This window comes from Artibeus jamaicensis, unplaced genomic scaffold (genome assembly GCF_021234435.1).
Source record: "Artibeus jamaicensis isolate MK-2021 breed Jamaican fruit bat unplaced genomic scaffold, CSHL_Jam_final contig_908, whole genome shotgun sequence".
NCBI classification, from domain to species: Eukaryota; Metazoa; Chordata; class Mammalia; order Chiroptera; family Phyllostomidae; genus Artibeus; species Artibeus jamaicensis.
In genome coordinates this window covers 5,654,308-5,672,778 of record NW_026522009.1, presented here as the reverse complement: position 1 = coordinate 5,672,778, position 18,471 = coordinate 5,654,308, and the positions used below count along the sequence as shown (strand labels likewise).

Below are 18,471 nucleotides of genomic sequence, written 5' to 3'. Positions count from 1 at the left end.
AAATAATTTATCCAAATACTCTAGCCTCAAGGAGGTAAAGCATGACTCTCTGTCCCTTAAATGTGGCAACATATAGTGACTTCCTTCCAAAGAACACAGCAGAGAAAAACAGAGAAAGGAATAACTTCACAGTGGAGAAAACAAATCAATACAATCATACATTATCAAGGTTAACATGACAGTGATTGGTTATGTTGATAGTGTGTATCCTTGATATGATGTCATGAAAACACACTTCACCTCTGTAGTTTTCTCCCCCCAAAGCTAACTAAAGTAAGTCTAATCATGAGAAAAACATCAAATCAATCCCAATGGAGACATAGTCTACAAAATGCCTGACCAGTATGCCTCAGAACTGTCAAAGTCATCAAACTGAGTGAAGTTTGAGAAACTAATATAGCTAAGAGGAACCTAAGAAGACTTGATGACTAAGTGTAGTATAGTATGCAGCATGGGGTTCTGGGGCAGAAAAATAATAATAAGTAAAAACTAAGGAATTCTAAATAAAGTATGGACTGAGGTTAATAATAATGCATCAGTATTGATTCATTGATGGTGACAGATATGCACTGTTGTAGGATGTTCCATTTGAGGACATCTAGGTATGGGGTGTATGGCAGCTATCTGCACCATCACTGTAATCTTTCTGAAAATACAAACCTATGTTAAATTTTAAGTTTAAGAAAAATCAAAGAGACAAACTAATTAGTCTACAATGGGAACTTTAGCCCAAAGGATGGTTATTTTGATTATTATACTGGTACTCAAACGTCAGCTCCAGTAGAAAAACTGCAGTACAGATATAATTTAGAATGTTTCCACATATACAAAAGGTAAAGCTCAAAGGTTATGTAAATTATTTTGTTTTATTCACAACTTGATTCCTTTAGTATTTTTTGTTCTTCTAACACTAGGGAAGTTAACAGTTTTACTTAGTAAGCCGAAATGTTCTATGCCATCATTCTCATTTTGTTCCAGGCTTACTTAATAAAAGTTTGAGTAGGTGAAGAATGAGCAAAATGTATCAGTGAGAAAAATGAATAGGATGTATTAAACATGCTCTTGATATTGAGGAATCTGGCTACAGTTATTTGATGCCTTTGATTCTGTAAAGCACCGTGCAGTGGACAGGAGTGCTGCCACTCACAATTTGGGCATCGTCATCATGTCCCCAGGAGCTGTCAGAGTCCACACTTTGAGCAGCTTTTATCCAAATGATGCAGAGATGGTCTTGCCAGAGAGGACATTATTCCTGACCTACTCTGAGCTGAGAAGTGGGCTTCTCTCCTGATTCTGAACCATTTTTAAAGAGCACTCTGTATTCAACCTCTGAGAAAACCAAGTTTGGCAAACAATGATGTTATTAAATCAAGCAGTCTTTGATAGCTACATAATTTCTGTTTAACTTTGATGGATGTAAGTAAATAACAAAGTATTCTACTTCAGGCTGGTTAAGTGTGTGTTGATTCTTATTTGATATCTTTGCTCTAAAATGATTGATTATTTTATTAAATGACTGATTAAGTTTTAAAATAAAGCACAAACCTCCACCTAATAAAATCTTATTATATGAAACTAAGATGAGACAAACTCAGTTTTGAGTGATATGTGATGATGCATGTATTTTCCATTAGTAACTCATGCATTTCACAAATATTTATTAAATCTGTGTATGAAAAATAATTTTCTGGTTCTGGAAATATAACAGTGAATGAAGCCAAATTAATTTTTGCCTTCTTAGAGCATGCAAATGAAATGCAACTTATGCACAGAAAGGTGGCAACTCCATTAAGTATTATAGGTGAAAACTAAGAATTGTCTAAGAAATTCAGGTATCAAAAAGGGAATGTTGTAAAGTAGTAAAGCAAGTGAAGAAAGTTCAAGACTTTGTATATTTACTAACATGATGCAATAAATGTATAATAATAATGGAAAAGTCAGTGTAATTCATAATTCAAGACAACTTATAAAGCTAATAATGATCAAAGCATGCTAAAAAAATTCAGTGTCTTCTCTAAGCCTCTATTACTGTTTCTACTTCAGTAAATTTGCTACTTTGCTATAAACACTTTGATGAACTAGAGGGTTCCATGTCTTACTTTTTCTTCTTTCTTGTCTTCTGGATGCTTTGTCTATGGCACAGAGTATGGCATGACTGGTCCTCACTAGGGAACAACAGGGACTTTAAGTCTATGCCACAATGTGACTGGGGGAAATGCTGATCTATTACAACTTCCATGGGAGTAAACAAGCTGCAGTTTCAAAACGACCTGAAGTCCTGGCTGGTGTGGCTCACTGGACTGAGTGTCAGCCTGCAAACCAAAGAGTTGCCGCTTCAATTTCCAATCAAGGCACGTGCCTGGGTTGTGGGCTGTGTCCCCGGTAGGGGGTATGCAGGCGGTAACTTCACAATGATGTTTCCCTATTTTTCTCCCCACCTTCCCCTCTCTAAAAATAAATAAATAAATAAATAAATAAATAAATAAATAAATAAATAAATAAATAAAATATTTTTTAAAAAGAAAGTACTTGTAGATTATTTGGTCTTTATATGCCACTATGTGTTATAAAATTTCAGAATTTTTTTGTGGCCTTGGACATATTAAAGAAAACAAAATAAGACCGAAAATATGTAGTATTTGGACCTGAATCTCACAAAGGTCTGTGATTAAAAGAATAGAAGTACATATTAAAATAGCAAAGTCATCATCACCCTATTATAGGTCTATAAAACATGAGAAACTTAACAAATTTTGCTCTCTTACAGATTATATGTCTTTTTATTTTAATTTTATTAAAAGGCATTCTTCACCCTTCAGTTTAACAGTTAAGTTTGTTGACAGTAATTTAAAAATAAGGTTTTTGTATATTCCTTTCATTTTTTAAATATCAGTCATTCATTCCATATGTACTTATTGGACACTTCTCTGTCCCAAGTACTGCTCTTAAGTCTGGGGAAGTCAGCAGTGAATAAAATAAACATATTCCTGCCTTCACAGAAATTACACTCACCTTGATAGGACTTAAAAAAGCAAATTATAATTAAGACATGCATATTAGATGGTGTGCGTGCAAGAGCTAAGGAGAAAAATAAAACACTGAAGGAGCAGAAGGTATAGTGAGCAGAAGGGATGAGGTGAGTTAGTTGCTCAAGATGTAAAGTAGACACGCAAAGTCTCAGTGAGAAACCCAGAGAAAAGGAACAGAGCTCTGGAGAAGAACCTCTGAGTGAGGAATGTCAAGTGCAGTGGTCCTTAGGAGTATCTGAAGTGCCCGAGGGCTGAAGGCCTGGGCAAAGCTGCTGAAGAACAGTCGCAGAGGGTGCTGATCCTTATCTGAAATTCTGGGTTGTGTTCTAGTCTTGATTAATTTTATATACACACACATAAATGTATATATACACACACATATATATGCATGTATATATTTATATAAATGTATGTATCGAATATAGGTACATAATTTAATTTTATGAGATACGTGACGCTATTTATAATGTTTTGATATCGATGTGCCTATGACTCTTGTTATACACTGTTCATTATGGCTGACATCTTTAACATCATATATATATATATATACACACATATATACATGTTACATGCATACATATAGCCAATATATACTGTATCGCATACACATATCATTCTTAGTCCATGATAGTATTTTCTATGTCTTTTATAAAAGCTAAAGGCTGCAAAAATAAAAGTAATCTACATCAGAAAAATATTAGTCAACATTTATTTTTTTAACATATTTATTTTTAGGCAGAGAGGGAGGAAGGGAGAAAAAGAGGGTGGGAAACATCACTGTGTGGTCGCCTCTCATGTGCCCTCTACTGGGGACCTAGCCCATAACCCAGGCATGTGCCCTGAATGGAAATCAAACCAGCCACCCTTTGGTTCACAGGCTGGCGCTCAATTTACTGAGCCACACCAGCCATGGCATCATTCAATACTCCTTTATGATGTCACAGCCTGGAAATTTAAAATATCCAGACATATGTGAATTAGCATACTTTTTCTATTTTAATTATAAATGTAGTCATTTAATAGACGTTGACAAATAACAACAGACACCGTGTTTGTTACTTCTCATGAATTATTTGTGGGAAATGTAAACAATAGAAAATGTTCATTTGTCACATTTTTGAGATATACCAAATATTTTACAATATATTTTGAAGTAAAGCACACTGTATTTAATATATTAATTTAATAATAATTATAGGGACCACACGATATCAAAAATAATAGTTGTTAAAGAACCTTAAAGATGTTATAATGTAGTAATATAGATAATTACTTATCTAATAGCATAATGGTATGTATTATACAGAATCTATAGATTTTAAATACAGAAGATAGAACAGGTCATCCAAAACATCATTATTCTTTAAGAAAATGTAAAATAATTCATTTATGTTTATAAACTTTTAGAAAAATGCAGACTTAAGATTCTATGTAACTACAGTTTTATTACAGAAAATTCTCAGGATACTTAGTTGATTTATATTTGTAAAATGCTTTACAATTTATAAATCTTTTATTATATAGACAGAGAAAAATTATTTCCAGGTTAAAAGAAAAATTAATTATTTTGGATTTTTATTATAGTACATTCTAAGAATGCCAATATATGTTATACACAGTTGTAATTTTGGGGTTCTGTTAATCATGCGACTCTTTATTTATACTATTTTGCAGCCCCCTCTCCAGTCACCAATGTAAAAAAAGGGAAGATTGCAAAGAACAGCATCTCTTTGTCTTGGCAAGAGCCGGATCGCCCCAATGGAATCATCCTGGAGTACGAAATCAAATATTTTGAAAAGGTGGGACTAACACAATAAAGTATGTTGTCTCTCCTATTTTTCTGCATTTTAGCAACTGCAATTATCCAATTTGTAGAGACATGTTGCAATTTTATGTGTAAATCAATGACAATCGATTCTGCAGTCATGATGATGGAGGCTAAGAGTGTACAGGAAGCACTCTGTTTCTGTTCTTCGACTTCCAAATAGTGTACGCTGCCTGGATACTGCCATATAGTCTACGTCACCTTAACTAGATTTCACAGCATTAAGAGATGAAGTCATAGGACCTTTCAAAGTGCCACAAACACTCAACTTGTTGACCTTCATTAGTAAGTGAGGTGCAGGGCACAAAGAAGCAGGCATAGAGCTCAGAGACCCTGCGTAATACCTATACTGTGAAGAACGTATGAGTAGATAAGGTGTGTGTCATGAATAATTTTTAAAAACCCATTACAAAGTCTAACATTGTAGCACAAAATTTATTTTAAAATAAGTTTATTTTTAGGCTCCAAAATTAGAAGCATGTGTCTCACGTTCCCTCTCTTTTCTTAATGTCTTTGTCTTCTCTGAGTTGCCTCTTAGGTCTACTCTTACATGTTTCGTTATGATAGTATTTGAGGTCTGAAGGGAGTAATCATCCCTCTTTTTCTTTTCTGGATCCATAACCAAGCAAGCTATTAATAAAGGAAAAGTGTAGATGGAAACTAAAGATGAGTCTCTCATTTCTAAAGCTGGACACAAGTATTTTGCTGAAATAGGTAGCCACCATGAGTTTTCAACTTCCAGTCCCATTTTACTGTGGTGTTTGTAGTCTGAATCTGAATGGCATACACCACTTAGAGCCACCTGAGTTCTAATACAGGAGACTGAGAGAGGTGAGTGTCTGAAACAGCCTCTAATTGGACACTACTTGGAGTGTGTATCCTATGAAAGTAGGAGTGGGGATGATTGTAGATATAATGCAGAGTATAAGATCCAAAGAGGGAAGCCACAGTTACTAAACTGTCTCTTTCAGACTCATATCACCCTTTCCTTCTTAAGGAAGAGAGAGAAAAGTAAGAGGAAGTCTAAAAACTTACTTTGCAATATTTAGGAAATAGTTCAAGTTAGTACATTGGAAAAGAGAGGGGACATACATGATTCTTGCTATACTAAGATAAAAATATCATTAAAAATGCTGATTTCAGTCCTGGGCTGGTATGGCTCAGTGGATTGAGTGCTGGCCTGCAAAGCATAGGGCCACCAGTTCAATTCCCACTCAGGGCACATGCCTGGGTTGTGGGCCAGGTACCTGGCAGGAGGTTCTCTAGAAAAAACCACACATTGATGTTTCTCTTCCTCTCTTTTTCCTTACCTTCCCCTCTCTCTAAAAATAAATAAACACAATATCTTAAAATGCTGATTTCTTATTAATAAAAATTACTTAAAACCCCAACATTTTACATATACATATGCACATAAGAGTGTAAGTATACTGAAATGTTTAAGTAACTCATCACATTATAGAATATATATTTTCTTTCTCCTTCCTCCCTCCCTCCCCCTCCCTCCCTCCCTCCCTCCCTCCCTCCCTCCCTCCCTCCCTCCCTCCCTCCCTTCCTTCCTTCCTTCCTTCCTTCCTTCCTTCCTTCCTTCCTTCCTTCCTTCCTTCCTTCCTTCCCTCTCTTTCTCTCTGTCTCTCTGTCTCTCTCCTCTCTTTCTTTCTTTGACAATTCCCTATGTAAAGGTACAATAGAGTACAAACCCGTAGGGTGTGAGGGGAGGGGAGAACAGCACTACTTAAATATTCTTTCTAGGTCTTGTATATCTATGTAATGTTCATATATTACTCTTATAAATAGGTGCATAAGCAAAACAGTATTACTTTTGAAATTACTGTTTTAGGAATGACAATGGTAGCATTACATGTCACTATTGGATCATTAGGGAACATAATGAAGATACTTGTTAGATATTTCACAAAAAAATACTTTATCAAATACATCAGTTGCCAACAATTCTCTAAAATAGTACATCTGAGAAAAAATAATGTTGACCTGGCTGGTATAGCTCAGTGGATTGAGTGCTGGCCTGCGAACCAGAGTATTGCGGTTCGATTCCCAGTCAGGGCACATGGGTTGCAGGACCTGGGTTGCAGGTCAGTTCCCAGCAGGGGACGCACGAGAGGCAACCATACATTGACATTTCTCTCCCTCTCTCCTTCCCTTTACCTCTAAAGATAAATAAATAAAATCTTTAAAACAAAAAAAAAACAAAAAAAAGTTGGATTATGGTTTATAGAGTTTATTATAAAAAACACATAACTTAAATCAAGTAAAATATTGTTATATTAATATCCCTTACCAGTTCTCGTTTACCCAAACTGAAGTGCAAATTCTACAGGTCCACAATTTAAACACATGTTATATCCAAACATAATTTGTTAAATTAAAAATTATATTCATTATTCAAGTTTTATAAACTTTACTACAGATAACTATATCTGTATATGTGTACATATACATGAACATAGGCTAAATTTTTGTGAATAGTCTGTCTTCAAATTTATATTATAATTAAATTTGATTAAAAATATTGAATGCATAATGACATCTAAAAATACCTATACAACAAAAACCATACATTTGTGATTTTTGTGCCTTAAAACATCATATTCGTTATCATACTGTTCTGAATGTCAGAACAACAACATGCCTCTCACTGGTTTAAAGTCAAGGTGTCAGCCAGTCCACATTCCTTTCTGAATACTCTAGGGAGAATCCTGTTTCCTTGCCTTTTCCAACTCTAGTTTTCCTTTTTGTTTTTAAGGAAATTATCCTATTTTCCTTCTTATGAGAAAACTTTTATTATTTTGCTATTACTCCCCAGCATATGCATGAGTCACACACACACACACACACACACACACACACACACACACCTATATAATATGGAAGCAAAGATTTATCTTTTTATAATATTTTGAGCTGCTTTTAAAGAGTTACTCAACAAGTGGTGGAACAGAGTTCTTTTTTATTAATATGCCTTCTTATAGATGTTATTCATGTTGTGGAATTTTATTTATAGTTCAATTTATTTTAAAATCATAATTGATTTCAATAAGACTTGGTTTTATATTTAATGTTTTAAATAAAATGATGTATTTATTTTATTGTCAGTATAACTCAAAGTAAGAATAATAATTTGGGGGGGAAGAGTTCTACATATATCCTCAATAAATAAGTAATAGGTTGCCTACTTACATGAAATACAGTCAGAGAAAACTTTTATATAATATGATTTGGGGAAGTTATTAACTGTTTAGGTCAATATTTTTTATTTTACATTGAAGCTATTAAATCCCAGACTTTTTTGTGAAGCTAAATTATGGAGCATTCCAATAAAATGCATGTAAGGTTTTGTTTTGTTTTTGTTTAACACTCACAAGAGAAAAGGAGGATAATGAATTTTAATTCCACGTATTAAGAAGGGGTCCTGACAGGTTTCCAGAGTTCGTTTTGAGCCTTCAGAATGACACCACCACTTCACTGGATGGCTCTGGGCCAGACACAGGTGGCAGGGCTTTCCAGGGCTCAGACATTTGCCAGCTGGCGTTTCTGCCTGCAATTGCCCTGCTCTAATAGAGGTCATTGGGCCTCTCTGCTCCTGCGTGGTGGTGGGCCCACTGCCATCTCTTAATTAAGGCAGAGGCTAAGGGAAGCTGCCCCTTGGCAGGGCGTTAGCCAGCTGGCTTCTGCGGAGGCCCTCCCCTCCCTGCATGTGAAGAGCTTTGCTAAGGAGCTGGGGAAATGTAGCTCATTTGCTCAGTGAGGGGGAGCAAGAAGTCAGCAAAAGCCGCTTCACCAACCAAAGACTTGGCAGCCCACTGTCATGTAGCTGTGGATTTTAAAGCGGTGTATATAGGTTTGTGATATGTAGGAAATTAAAATAAAACAGTGATTGAAAGGAATGGAGGAGAGGCAAATTTTGGAAGATATTTAGATAATTTGAAATGTGCATTTGTGGGTTTTGATCCCTTAGATACATGTTTAGCTAAGTCCCTTCAATAAAATAGTGTTCAACTCACTCTAAGAGACAATGTATATAATTAGACCTGTGATAAAGAACCACTGGGATATGTACAGTGTTAACAGACAAATCTGAGTGTTGCATAATTTTCTTCAACTTATATTAGAAACTGTATTATTTCAAGGAGCAGTTTTCCAGGTTCCTTGCAATTCCTTTTTTCTTCTCTTCTTTTGACAACAGTATTGATTTGCAATTTTTCACAAAATGTGCTACTCGTGACTTCATTAGTTAGGACTTCCAACCTTGTAAGCTTTTTTTGTTTTTCTTTTCTATAGAAGAAAATTTCATCATGCTGAAGGCTCAGATCAAATTTATTATAAAGATTTTGCTGGGTGCTATGTATATTATCTCCATATCTCTCTGTGTGCTCACATGCTCTTCATAAATAATTTCATCCCGTTTTAAGTGTCAAAATTAAAAAATGAAGCTACATAAAAATGGGGCCTGAGCTGCTTTGCCAGAGGAAAGGCCTTACACACCTTAGGGCTGGAACCTTTGAAATGTTAAAACAGGACAAATAATAACCTTTGGATTGGGCCTAAAGCAGTATTGTATCCCAAAGAACACTTTGTAAAGATAACAAGAATATGTAGGACTATCGGTCTGATGACTACCAATCTGAACATTTAAAAAAAAGTTTTAGAGTTGACATAACTTTGTTAGCTTATTTGCATCAATAGAAATGCCTTCCTTCTATTGATGGAATTGCTCTTCTTCCTTACTCATAACATCCCCTCACACTTATTTCCTAATCAGAACAGTACTTGAGCTTCTGCCTGAATCAGTGCTTTACCGAATAGCTGTTCTTTGACTTCAAGTAAATGCTTTTTGCTTCTCACTTTGAAGGGCTTTTTGTATTTAACATCTGAAAGAAAAAACTGAGGTTGAGTTGTGTACTCCCATTTACACACATACTTGAATTATGTGGCTGAAATTCTAACATGGACATTCCTGTGCTCTTTCATGAATAGAGCATCTTCTCTACATTATACATGTTAATATTTTATGTAAAAATCATAACCATCAAATATATCAAATCTTAACTTTAGTCTTATCTAGATTTTCCTAACTTAAATTCCCTTTAAAATTTTGCAAATATTAGCAAACAGATATTTTATCATTTCTAACTAAAAATTACTGCCTTAATCACAGCCAAACTGCAAAGTATAATACTATCAAGAAAGTCTTGCATATTCACTCACAACCTTAAGCATTCTCAGAACATCAGTAACCTCAATAGTTTATAGAAGCTATTTACCTCTTTTAAAGGAACATATCAAGATAATGCCTGCTTTTCTAAATCTGTCTCCTTAGCATGTAAAAGAGGCATTAGAGTAGGTGACAGAAGATCCATAAATGAAGAAAATTACATTAGTATGTAAAGTTTTACAGGACTTAATCATCTACTTTATTTTAATTTATAAAATTATATACTCATTACATGTTTGTATTTAGGTATATTTCATTGATCAGGCTATTACAGTTGTTCCAACGTTTCCCCTTTGTCCCGTCTGCGCAATATTGATCTTACTTAGCATTTCCCCCTTAGTTCATGTCCATGGATTGTACATATAAGTTCTTTAGCTTTTCCATTTCCCATACTATTCTTAACCTCCCCTTGTCTGTTTTGTACCTACCAATTATGCTTCTTATTCCCTGTACCTTTCCCCATTTACCCGCTTCCTCCTACCTGCTAACAGCCCCCCATGTGATCTCATTTCTATTATCCTGTTCCTGTTCTAGTTGTTTAGTTTTTTTTAAAATTTTCTTTTTGTTAGTTTTCTATATTCAGTCATTGATAGTTGTGAGTTTGTTCTCATTTTACTATTCATAGTTTTGATCTTTTTTTGTGAATAAGTCCCATTAACATTTCATGTAATACTAGCTTGGTAATGATGAGCTCTAGCTTTACTTTGTCTGGGAAATACTTTATCCGTCCTTCCATTCTCAATGATAGCTTTGCTGGGTAGAGTAATGTTGGTTGTAGGTCCTTCCTTTTCAATCCTTTGAATACTTCTTATCAGTCCTTTCTTGCCTACAAAGTATCCTTAAAGAAATCAGCTGACAGTTTTATGGGAACTCCTTTGTAGGTAACTCTGTGCTTTTCTCGTGTTACTTTTAAGATTCTCTATTTTTAACCCTTGGCATTTTAATTATGATGTGTCTTGGTGTGGTCCTGTTTGGGACCAACTTGTTTGGTACTCTCTGTGCTTCATGTACTTATATGTCTATTTCCTTCTCCAAATTAAGGAGGTTTTCTTTCATTTTTTCAAGTAAGTATGTTTTTCAATTTTATGCTCTTTCTCTTCTCTTCTGGCATTCCTATGATTTGGGTGTTTGCACAATTGGAGATGTCTTAGAGCCTTCTTCATTCTTTCCTTGTTTTGTTTTCTTTTTTCTAAAATGTTTGTTTCTTCATTTTGTACAGGTTAACTGTTTATTGCTTCCTTATGTCCCAAACTGTTGGTTTGAACCCTGACTTCCTTCCTTCACTGTTGGTTCCCTGTGAATTTTTCTTCGATTCCCTGTGAATTTAGTGTAGCCTTCATTTCTCTGCTTATGTGTTTGTCATATTCAAGGGGTTCTCTGAGCATCCTTACCACCAGTGTTTTGAACTCTACGCCTAATAGGTAGGCTATCTCTGTTTCACTTAGCTCTTTTTCTGATTGTTTTGTTCTCTCATTTGGGCCATATTTCTTTTTTCTCCTCAGTTTGGTATCCTCTCTGTGTTTGTGTCTGTGTATTAGGTAGAGGTTCTCTGACTCCCTTTCTTAACATACCTGTTAGGTTGTAAGGGGCAGAGCCTTAGGTATTTGCCAGGTTAGGGCAACCCTCTTCACCACTTTATGGTAGTGTATATGGGGGAGGGGTCAAGGAGGGAACAATGCTTTTTCGTTGCTCTTGCTACATTTGCACTCACTGCCCCCACTTCTGGCATGTCACTGATGCCCTTCTAGCTGCTACCCTGGTGCTGAATTCTAGATTGGGTACATTTGCATAAATTCTAGGACTGTGCAGGTCCTTTAAACAGACTCTCCTATGAGACTAGCAGTTTCTTCTGCCTCCTTAATCCTCACTGGTTTTTATAGCCAGAAGTTACAAGGTTTTACTTTCCAGGTGCTGGAACTCTGGGCTGCACAGTCTAGCCTGGGTCTGGGGTCATTTGCTTGCCAGGTGCCCTCCACTATTTTTATCTGCCATGTGTGAATGTAGGTGAATATTTGTTCTTTAAATCCTTGGTTACTGAACTTCCATACAGTTCAATATTTTGGTAGCTCTGGTTGTTTTCTCTTTTGAAGTTAGTTATGATCTTTCTTATGGCTGTGCAAGGAGGTGAAACATGTCTACATGCACTTCCATCTTGGCTGAAAGTAATTATCTACTGTCAATGCTTTGGAAAATTCTTAAAAAATCCTAAACACTTTAAAGATTAGGTACTATTTTAATCTTTGTGCTAACAAATATAAAGATCAATCGTTTGCATGGAATTAATCAGGAAACCTATTTGGATTAGACATTAGACCAGTATTAGAAATTATACTCATTAAGAGAGGTTAGAATATACCTAAACTGCAAATAATTTTATATGTTTGATGATATTCAATGGCGGATAACAAAACTGCTATAAGAGAATGTTTATAAGAGTATTTTAGATTGTGTTGCTGGTAGTATGCATAGATAGAAGATGACTTGATGTGTCAAATTATTAAAATTAAAATTGTAAGTATGACGAAAAACATATTTTAGTTTCGTGAGTGTTTTCACATATGTTACCTATTTTATTTTTACAACATTTCTGAGAATATCCAGACACCAATTATCTACCCTAATTTTACTGAGTAAAAGCTGGAGATAAAAATTAGAATGAACTTGCTGTGTTTTAGCAGGTGATTTCAGTGTTCTCACTAAAGTAATGCATGTGGCATGCTGCCATCGATTGATTGTAAACTTCAAGGGAGAAGGAGTGTGCTTTGCTTTTGTTTTGCATTTGAATAGCATTATGAATGGTAAACAATAACCATATTCCTTATAGATTTCTTGAGAAATAAATGTTATATTTTTGTTTTTAGTATTTTTCTCTTAGGATAAAAAAGACTTTACATGTTATTTCCATTAGATGCTTTAAAAGATTTTATTTATTTATCTTTAAAGGAGAAGGGAAGGAAAGAGGGAGAGAAACATCAATGTATGGTTGCCTCTCATGTGCCCCCTGCTGGGCACAGGCCTGCAACCCAGACATGTACCCTGACTAGGAATTGAGCCGTGACCCTTTGGTTCGAAGGCCCGTGCTCAGTTACACCAGCCAGAGCAGATCTTTTAAAAAAATCACTGAATAGTTCTATTTGTAAACACAAAATTCCCTGAAATGTTTCAAAAACGATGGCTTACAGTACATCAATCAAGTTATTGTAATTAGAGGGCAATTCTTAAAAAAGATAAAAGAATATGTAAGCAATACTTTAATTTATTCTTTAATTTCTATCAAATTAGATAGACTGTAGTAATACATATGGAAACTCCTTAAGGGAAAGATAAGTTTAGTCAAGAATTCACAGAGAAAAATATGACAGGAGAAGATTCAAAGCAGGAACTGTGTGTTTTAAATTTTTATAAGTCTAAGATTTTATATTCAGCATAGTAACTTCAGAGACATGAGGAGTTACAGGTGTTAGCCTAGACTCTACCCAGCAATCACAATAAAACCAGTTCCTCTTTTGTATGTTCTCAAACTACATTTCCAATTATTTTGTTTGTCCTCTATCTCCATTCACTACTCATTTCACACAAATTATAAAAGTTAAAAAAGGTTTAAAATTAGTAAAATAGTTTTTTAAATGAAAATAAATTAGCTCGTATACATTTTTTAAAATACTCATTTAGACTTAGGAAACTGAAATGAAAGTTCTCTAGTGAAGTTCTCATTCCTTTTGCCAAGCCCTTCATATGATTTTGGATCAAATTCACTAAAGATATAAAGTGTGAGTCTTACCTGGTAGTGTATGTGGTAGTGTATGAGGCCCTGTCACCCTTTTCTATGAGTAGACAGCATGTTCAATATGCTCCAATAGAACATTTATGATATAAACAAGCACAAAAATAACAGTACTAGAGTATGTAAAATAATGTATCTCCTTAAAATTGTATTTTAACTTTGCAAATTTATTTTTGCCAAAGATGAGTATGATAGAGGACAGATGATAGATGATGACGGGTGAGTATGACAGATGAAGAATCTGTCACCTACCATGTATGAGCTCTAGACAACATTATAACTAGCCCACCTAGACTGTGTATGTGCTTTTTTTTCTAAAACATTATATTTGTACTAAGAACAAATATATTAGTTTTTCATTTGTTTTCTTATCTATGATTCTAAGTTTTGCTATCACTAGTAAATCATACGATGACTCTTTTATTGTATGAACATGATTCACCCAAGGACCAAGAGACCAGCTACACGATTATCAAATCTAAAGAGACAACCATAACTGCAGAGGGCTTGAAACCAGCTTCAGTGTACATCTTCCAAATTCGAGCACGGACAGCAGCAGGCTACGGTGTCTTCAGTCGAAGATTTGAGTTTGAAACCATCCCAGTGTGTAAGTCATTTTAATTACTGTCAACTCATATCTCTGTAATGGTTCCCAGAAAAGAGCCAGTGGATCAATACTCTCCCCAGGCATTCTGTCACTCTTGACGCCTTTTCTCTCTCCCAGTTGTGACCCTTTCAGGTAGGAAGGCTGTGTCATACTATTTTGGTTGGTTAGCAGGTTAACACTTTGGTCCCTACTCCTCATCGGATTAATTCTACTGGGGGATGAAACATCAGGAGATCCTCAAGAAATGTTTAAATCTTGCTTTTAAAGATTTTTCCCCTCTGCTCCCATACCTTATTGAATTATGGCCATTTACCTTTTACTTGGTTTATTGAACAATGGTATGAGGCTTAGTCTTTCTATGACAACTCCACAGGGAGCTTTCCTTAGTATTGAATTTGGCAAGAAAATAGTGCTCTCAGAAACTAATCTGATTGCTGCTAAAAAAGCAAAATCCCTGGCAGCATCTCTGGATGAAGGATATAGAAATATTTCTAGAAAACCATTTCTGTGCCATTTTTCCATAAAATAGCACAAAAATTTTCCTCTTTAATGTCGAACAAAATATTTTAATTACTTGTCTTTAAAAGCAGGATTAGAGGAAGATAATGACTTCCTTGTTTATATGTACATAATTATAGACAATATAAAAAGCCAAGCTATATAAAAATTAGTGATTTTGAAATATAATAAAATGCATACTCCCTCCTCTTGAAAACCAACAAAATGAGTGCTTACTTATCAGATTCACTTTGTAATGATTAGAAAAATCATTAAATTCAAATTTTAACAAACCTTTGAAATACAGATATTTAGAAAAATCAAGTAAACTCTTTTAGAGCATGTTGACTAAATTATCTAGAAGATAACTTTTTATTATTTAAAAAGTAGCTCCTTAAGTGTTATTTAATTTTATAAAGACTATGGTACCATGTCAAAATTATAAGTCATATTTCTATGAAAAAAATCCTATGTCTGAGGTTTAATTGAAACTAATATTTGAACACTTAATACAATTCAGAAAAGTTCTTTAGTAAAGAATAAATTAATCTCAAAGTTTTTATATTGACAATGGATCGATGATTTAACCTCACACCTTGTACCCTAAACTAGATTTCTGATACAAGGCTTGTTATATAAACTGGCCACTCTCATAGGCCTTGTTTCCATTTTGGTATCATTAGTAGTGCATATTGCTTGTGTGATTTCCCAACCACACTGGGAGAAACTGGAAATTTTCTTCCTTAGGTAGTAAGTATCTATTAATTTACTGATCAGAGAAACAAGGTTAAAGCTACCTTTTTGAACATTGTATGTGTGTACTTTGGAGGCAAAGAAAACACTTAAAGCATTATGGATCATATTCTAGTAGTATGACTTTACAAACTTTAATACCTTCATCTTTAAAAGACCTGTATATATTTTCCATCAGATTTTAATCAAATTGGTGAATGTGGTATTAGGGAAAAAAATAAAACATGAACAAACCATAAAAAACCACAACATATTTGGCAGTTAATGGGTAAGTAGGCACTAAGAAAATTTAGTGGTAGTTAAAAAAAGAGATTGAATTTGTCTGGTTTGATTTATTGTATGTTTATTTATGGATGGATTTTTAAGGCTCTTGAAGATAGATGAAGTATAAGGGCTAATTTTATACAAGTTCATTTTCATGCAAAAATAAAATCTAAATAAAGGAAAAACAGTCTTTTCAAAATACAGTGGTGTTTTGAAGAGATATAAGAGTTGGAGACATACATTTGGGGCTAACTCTCCAATTTATAGTTAACTGGTGTCATGGAGCAAAGAAGTATTTATGAGAGGGAGGTTAAAAAGGACATAGGAAGAGAGAAAGACAGAAAATGAGAGGTGGAGAGAAGTATAGATGATCAGGAGCCAGCATTTTTCAGGAACCGCTCACTTATAAGGTGTAGAAAGAGAATGCAGGGCCAACAAACCTGGAAAAGCAGTGCTTCAGAGTGGGAAGAAGAGAATATGGCTTATCTGCTGTTATGCAACTCAAGAGGAGGGGAGGTTCAAAAATAAACTATATGGTCAACAACATCACATACCTTTGTAATGCACATGGAGGTAAATGGAGAAGTACTCATTGCATTTAGCAAATACATCATGCATAGAGCTCAAAGGAGTAAGAGAAGTCTCAGAGACCTTAATAAAGTTGGGTCTCAGATGAAGAGGATAGGTCTAGATCAGTCAGTCGATACACTGAAAAATAAGAAAAAATAATGATGGCAAATTAAACAGAAGATAACAATATGTAGAAACAATCTTTACAATTTATTTAAGCCTGCAGTAGTTGAAGTTCCACACTAAGTGCTTTTATGTGTAATCTCTAATCTTAAAAGAACTATGATCATTCCAGGAAATTATCCCTATTTAGAAATTAATGAAATGAGAATTTACATGGTTAAATCATTACCTTGGCCCACAGGTCTAGTAAATATTGAACCTGTTTTCAAACTCAAGTTGAACTGATGTCACTAAATTTAGGTATAAGAATTTGTTTCTTGAAGAGGAGATGTGTGTTCTGGCCTGAAGGTAGCAGAAAAGTAACCAAAAAAGAAGTGAGAATGAGAGGAAATGAGCACTCCTTTTTGACAGAGATCTTTGAAGGAACATCTTGGGAGAGACTGAAAGGGCTCTAACAGTGGAATTAGGTAAAGCAAAAGGTTATGCAATTATATTTAACAATGGAGTGTGGACTCAATCACTTTTTTTTAATCTATAAAGTTTGACATTCCTAAAACGTAAGAAGTAGTAATGGGTTTGTGCATTGAGAATATGAGAAAGACTCATTATGGGATGATTTGTTGGAATAAATAAGACCCAAAAGCATTGAAGTAGCAGTTGGAGCCCAATCCAAATAACTTATATGGGGCACATTTGCACAATTTTGTCTAGACACAAAGAGAAAAATTCTCTTTCCAAAAAGAAAGATAAAACAGAAAAATCTATGGTCTAAGTAATCTGTGTTTAGAGATTACTAAAACAAATTGTAGGAAAGTCTATTAGTGATAGTGTTGGGTTTTTTTGCTCTACCCTATTTACAGTGCTCACTAGTACTAAAACACTTACCACAGACCTCAGTATAAAAGAATACGAGTAAACAGGGTGAAGAGACATTAAATTGCAACTATCATAGTCCAAGAAGGGGTTAAATAAGATCATAGATTTAGATTTTTAAATAATAGTTTTCTTCTTTTTTTGTACACGTCCCTGGAGCAGATGATAGTGGGCTCTGAAGACTGGCCTGAATGTACTGCAAGTGTAGATCAGTGCAAGAAGATGGTCAGAGTGTCTGTCAGTTTGGGTTAGGAAGAATCAAGAGACAGGTGACAAGAATAGAAAGAGAAGTGTTTTGGAAATCCAACACTTATCTGGGCCAAAATTTGGCCCAAGATCTAAGAGCTTGTAAAAACAAAATTTGGAAAATAGTATTGCCATTAATTCTGATGACTTGCAGTTTTTCTTGGAGGTGAACTGAAGCCACTCTGAATTTATCAAAATGATTTCCATTAAACTGTAAGCATTCCAGGGTATCCTGCTGAGGGTTTCTTGAGAACATTAGCAAAATGTATTTTACTCTCTGAGTTTTTTATTTTAATTGGATTCAGTTATTAGCACAAAGAAACATTTTCCTGATTATTTAGCTATAGCTATTTAATCCTGTCCATATTCCTTTTATTATTATAATTGTATTTTTAAAATATAAAGTATTTCATTTGTCAGCCTATTCTCTATTTCAGTATCTTTAGTTATATTTTGCTTGCTGGTTGGTTTTGTTGTTTAGGTTCCTGTTAAAGATGAGATCACATGGTATTTGTTTCTTAAATCCATGTATTTTAAAGAAAAAATGTGAACAAATCTAATTTTTCTGCAGATTTAGTTCTAAATGTATGCCTTGATATTTTTCAAATAGGGGTACTACTTATAAAATATACTTTCTGACCATACTTTGTTTTGAATCATACT

The 18,471-nt window shown here is 34.5% G+C and overlaps 1 protein-coding gene across 3 annotated transcripts in view; it reads left to right on the top strand.

Annotated features, from left to right (window-relative positions):
- The window catches only part of EPHA5 (EPH receptor A5), a 327,487-nt gene that overhangs the window by 226,935 nt on the left and 82,081 nt on the right, over nucleotides 1-18,471 (top strand). For all 3 annotated transcript variants that reach the window (XM_053655038.1, XM_053655037.1, XM_053655036.1), the window contains 2 exons: nucleotides 4,707-4,831; nucleotides 14,322-14,481. In XM_053655038.1, the coding sequence (XP_053511013.1) occupies nucleotides 4,707-4,831; nucleotides 14,322-14,481 (285 nt within the window). The remainder of the gene's footprint in view (nucleotides 1-4,706; nucleotides 4,832-14,321; nucleotides 14,482-18,471) is intronic.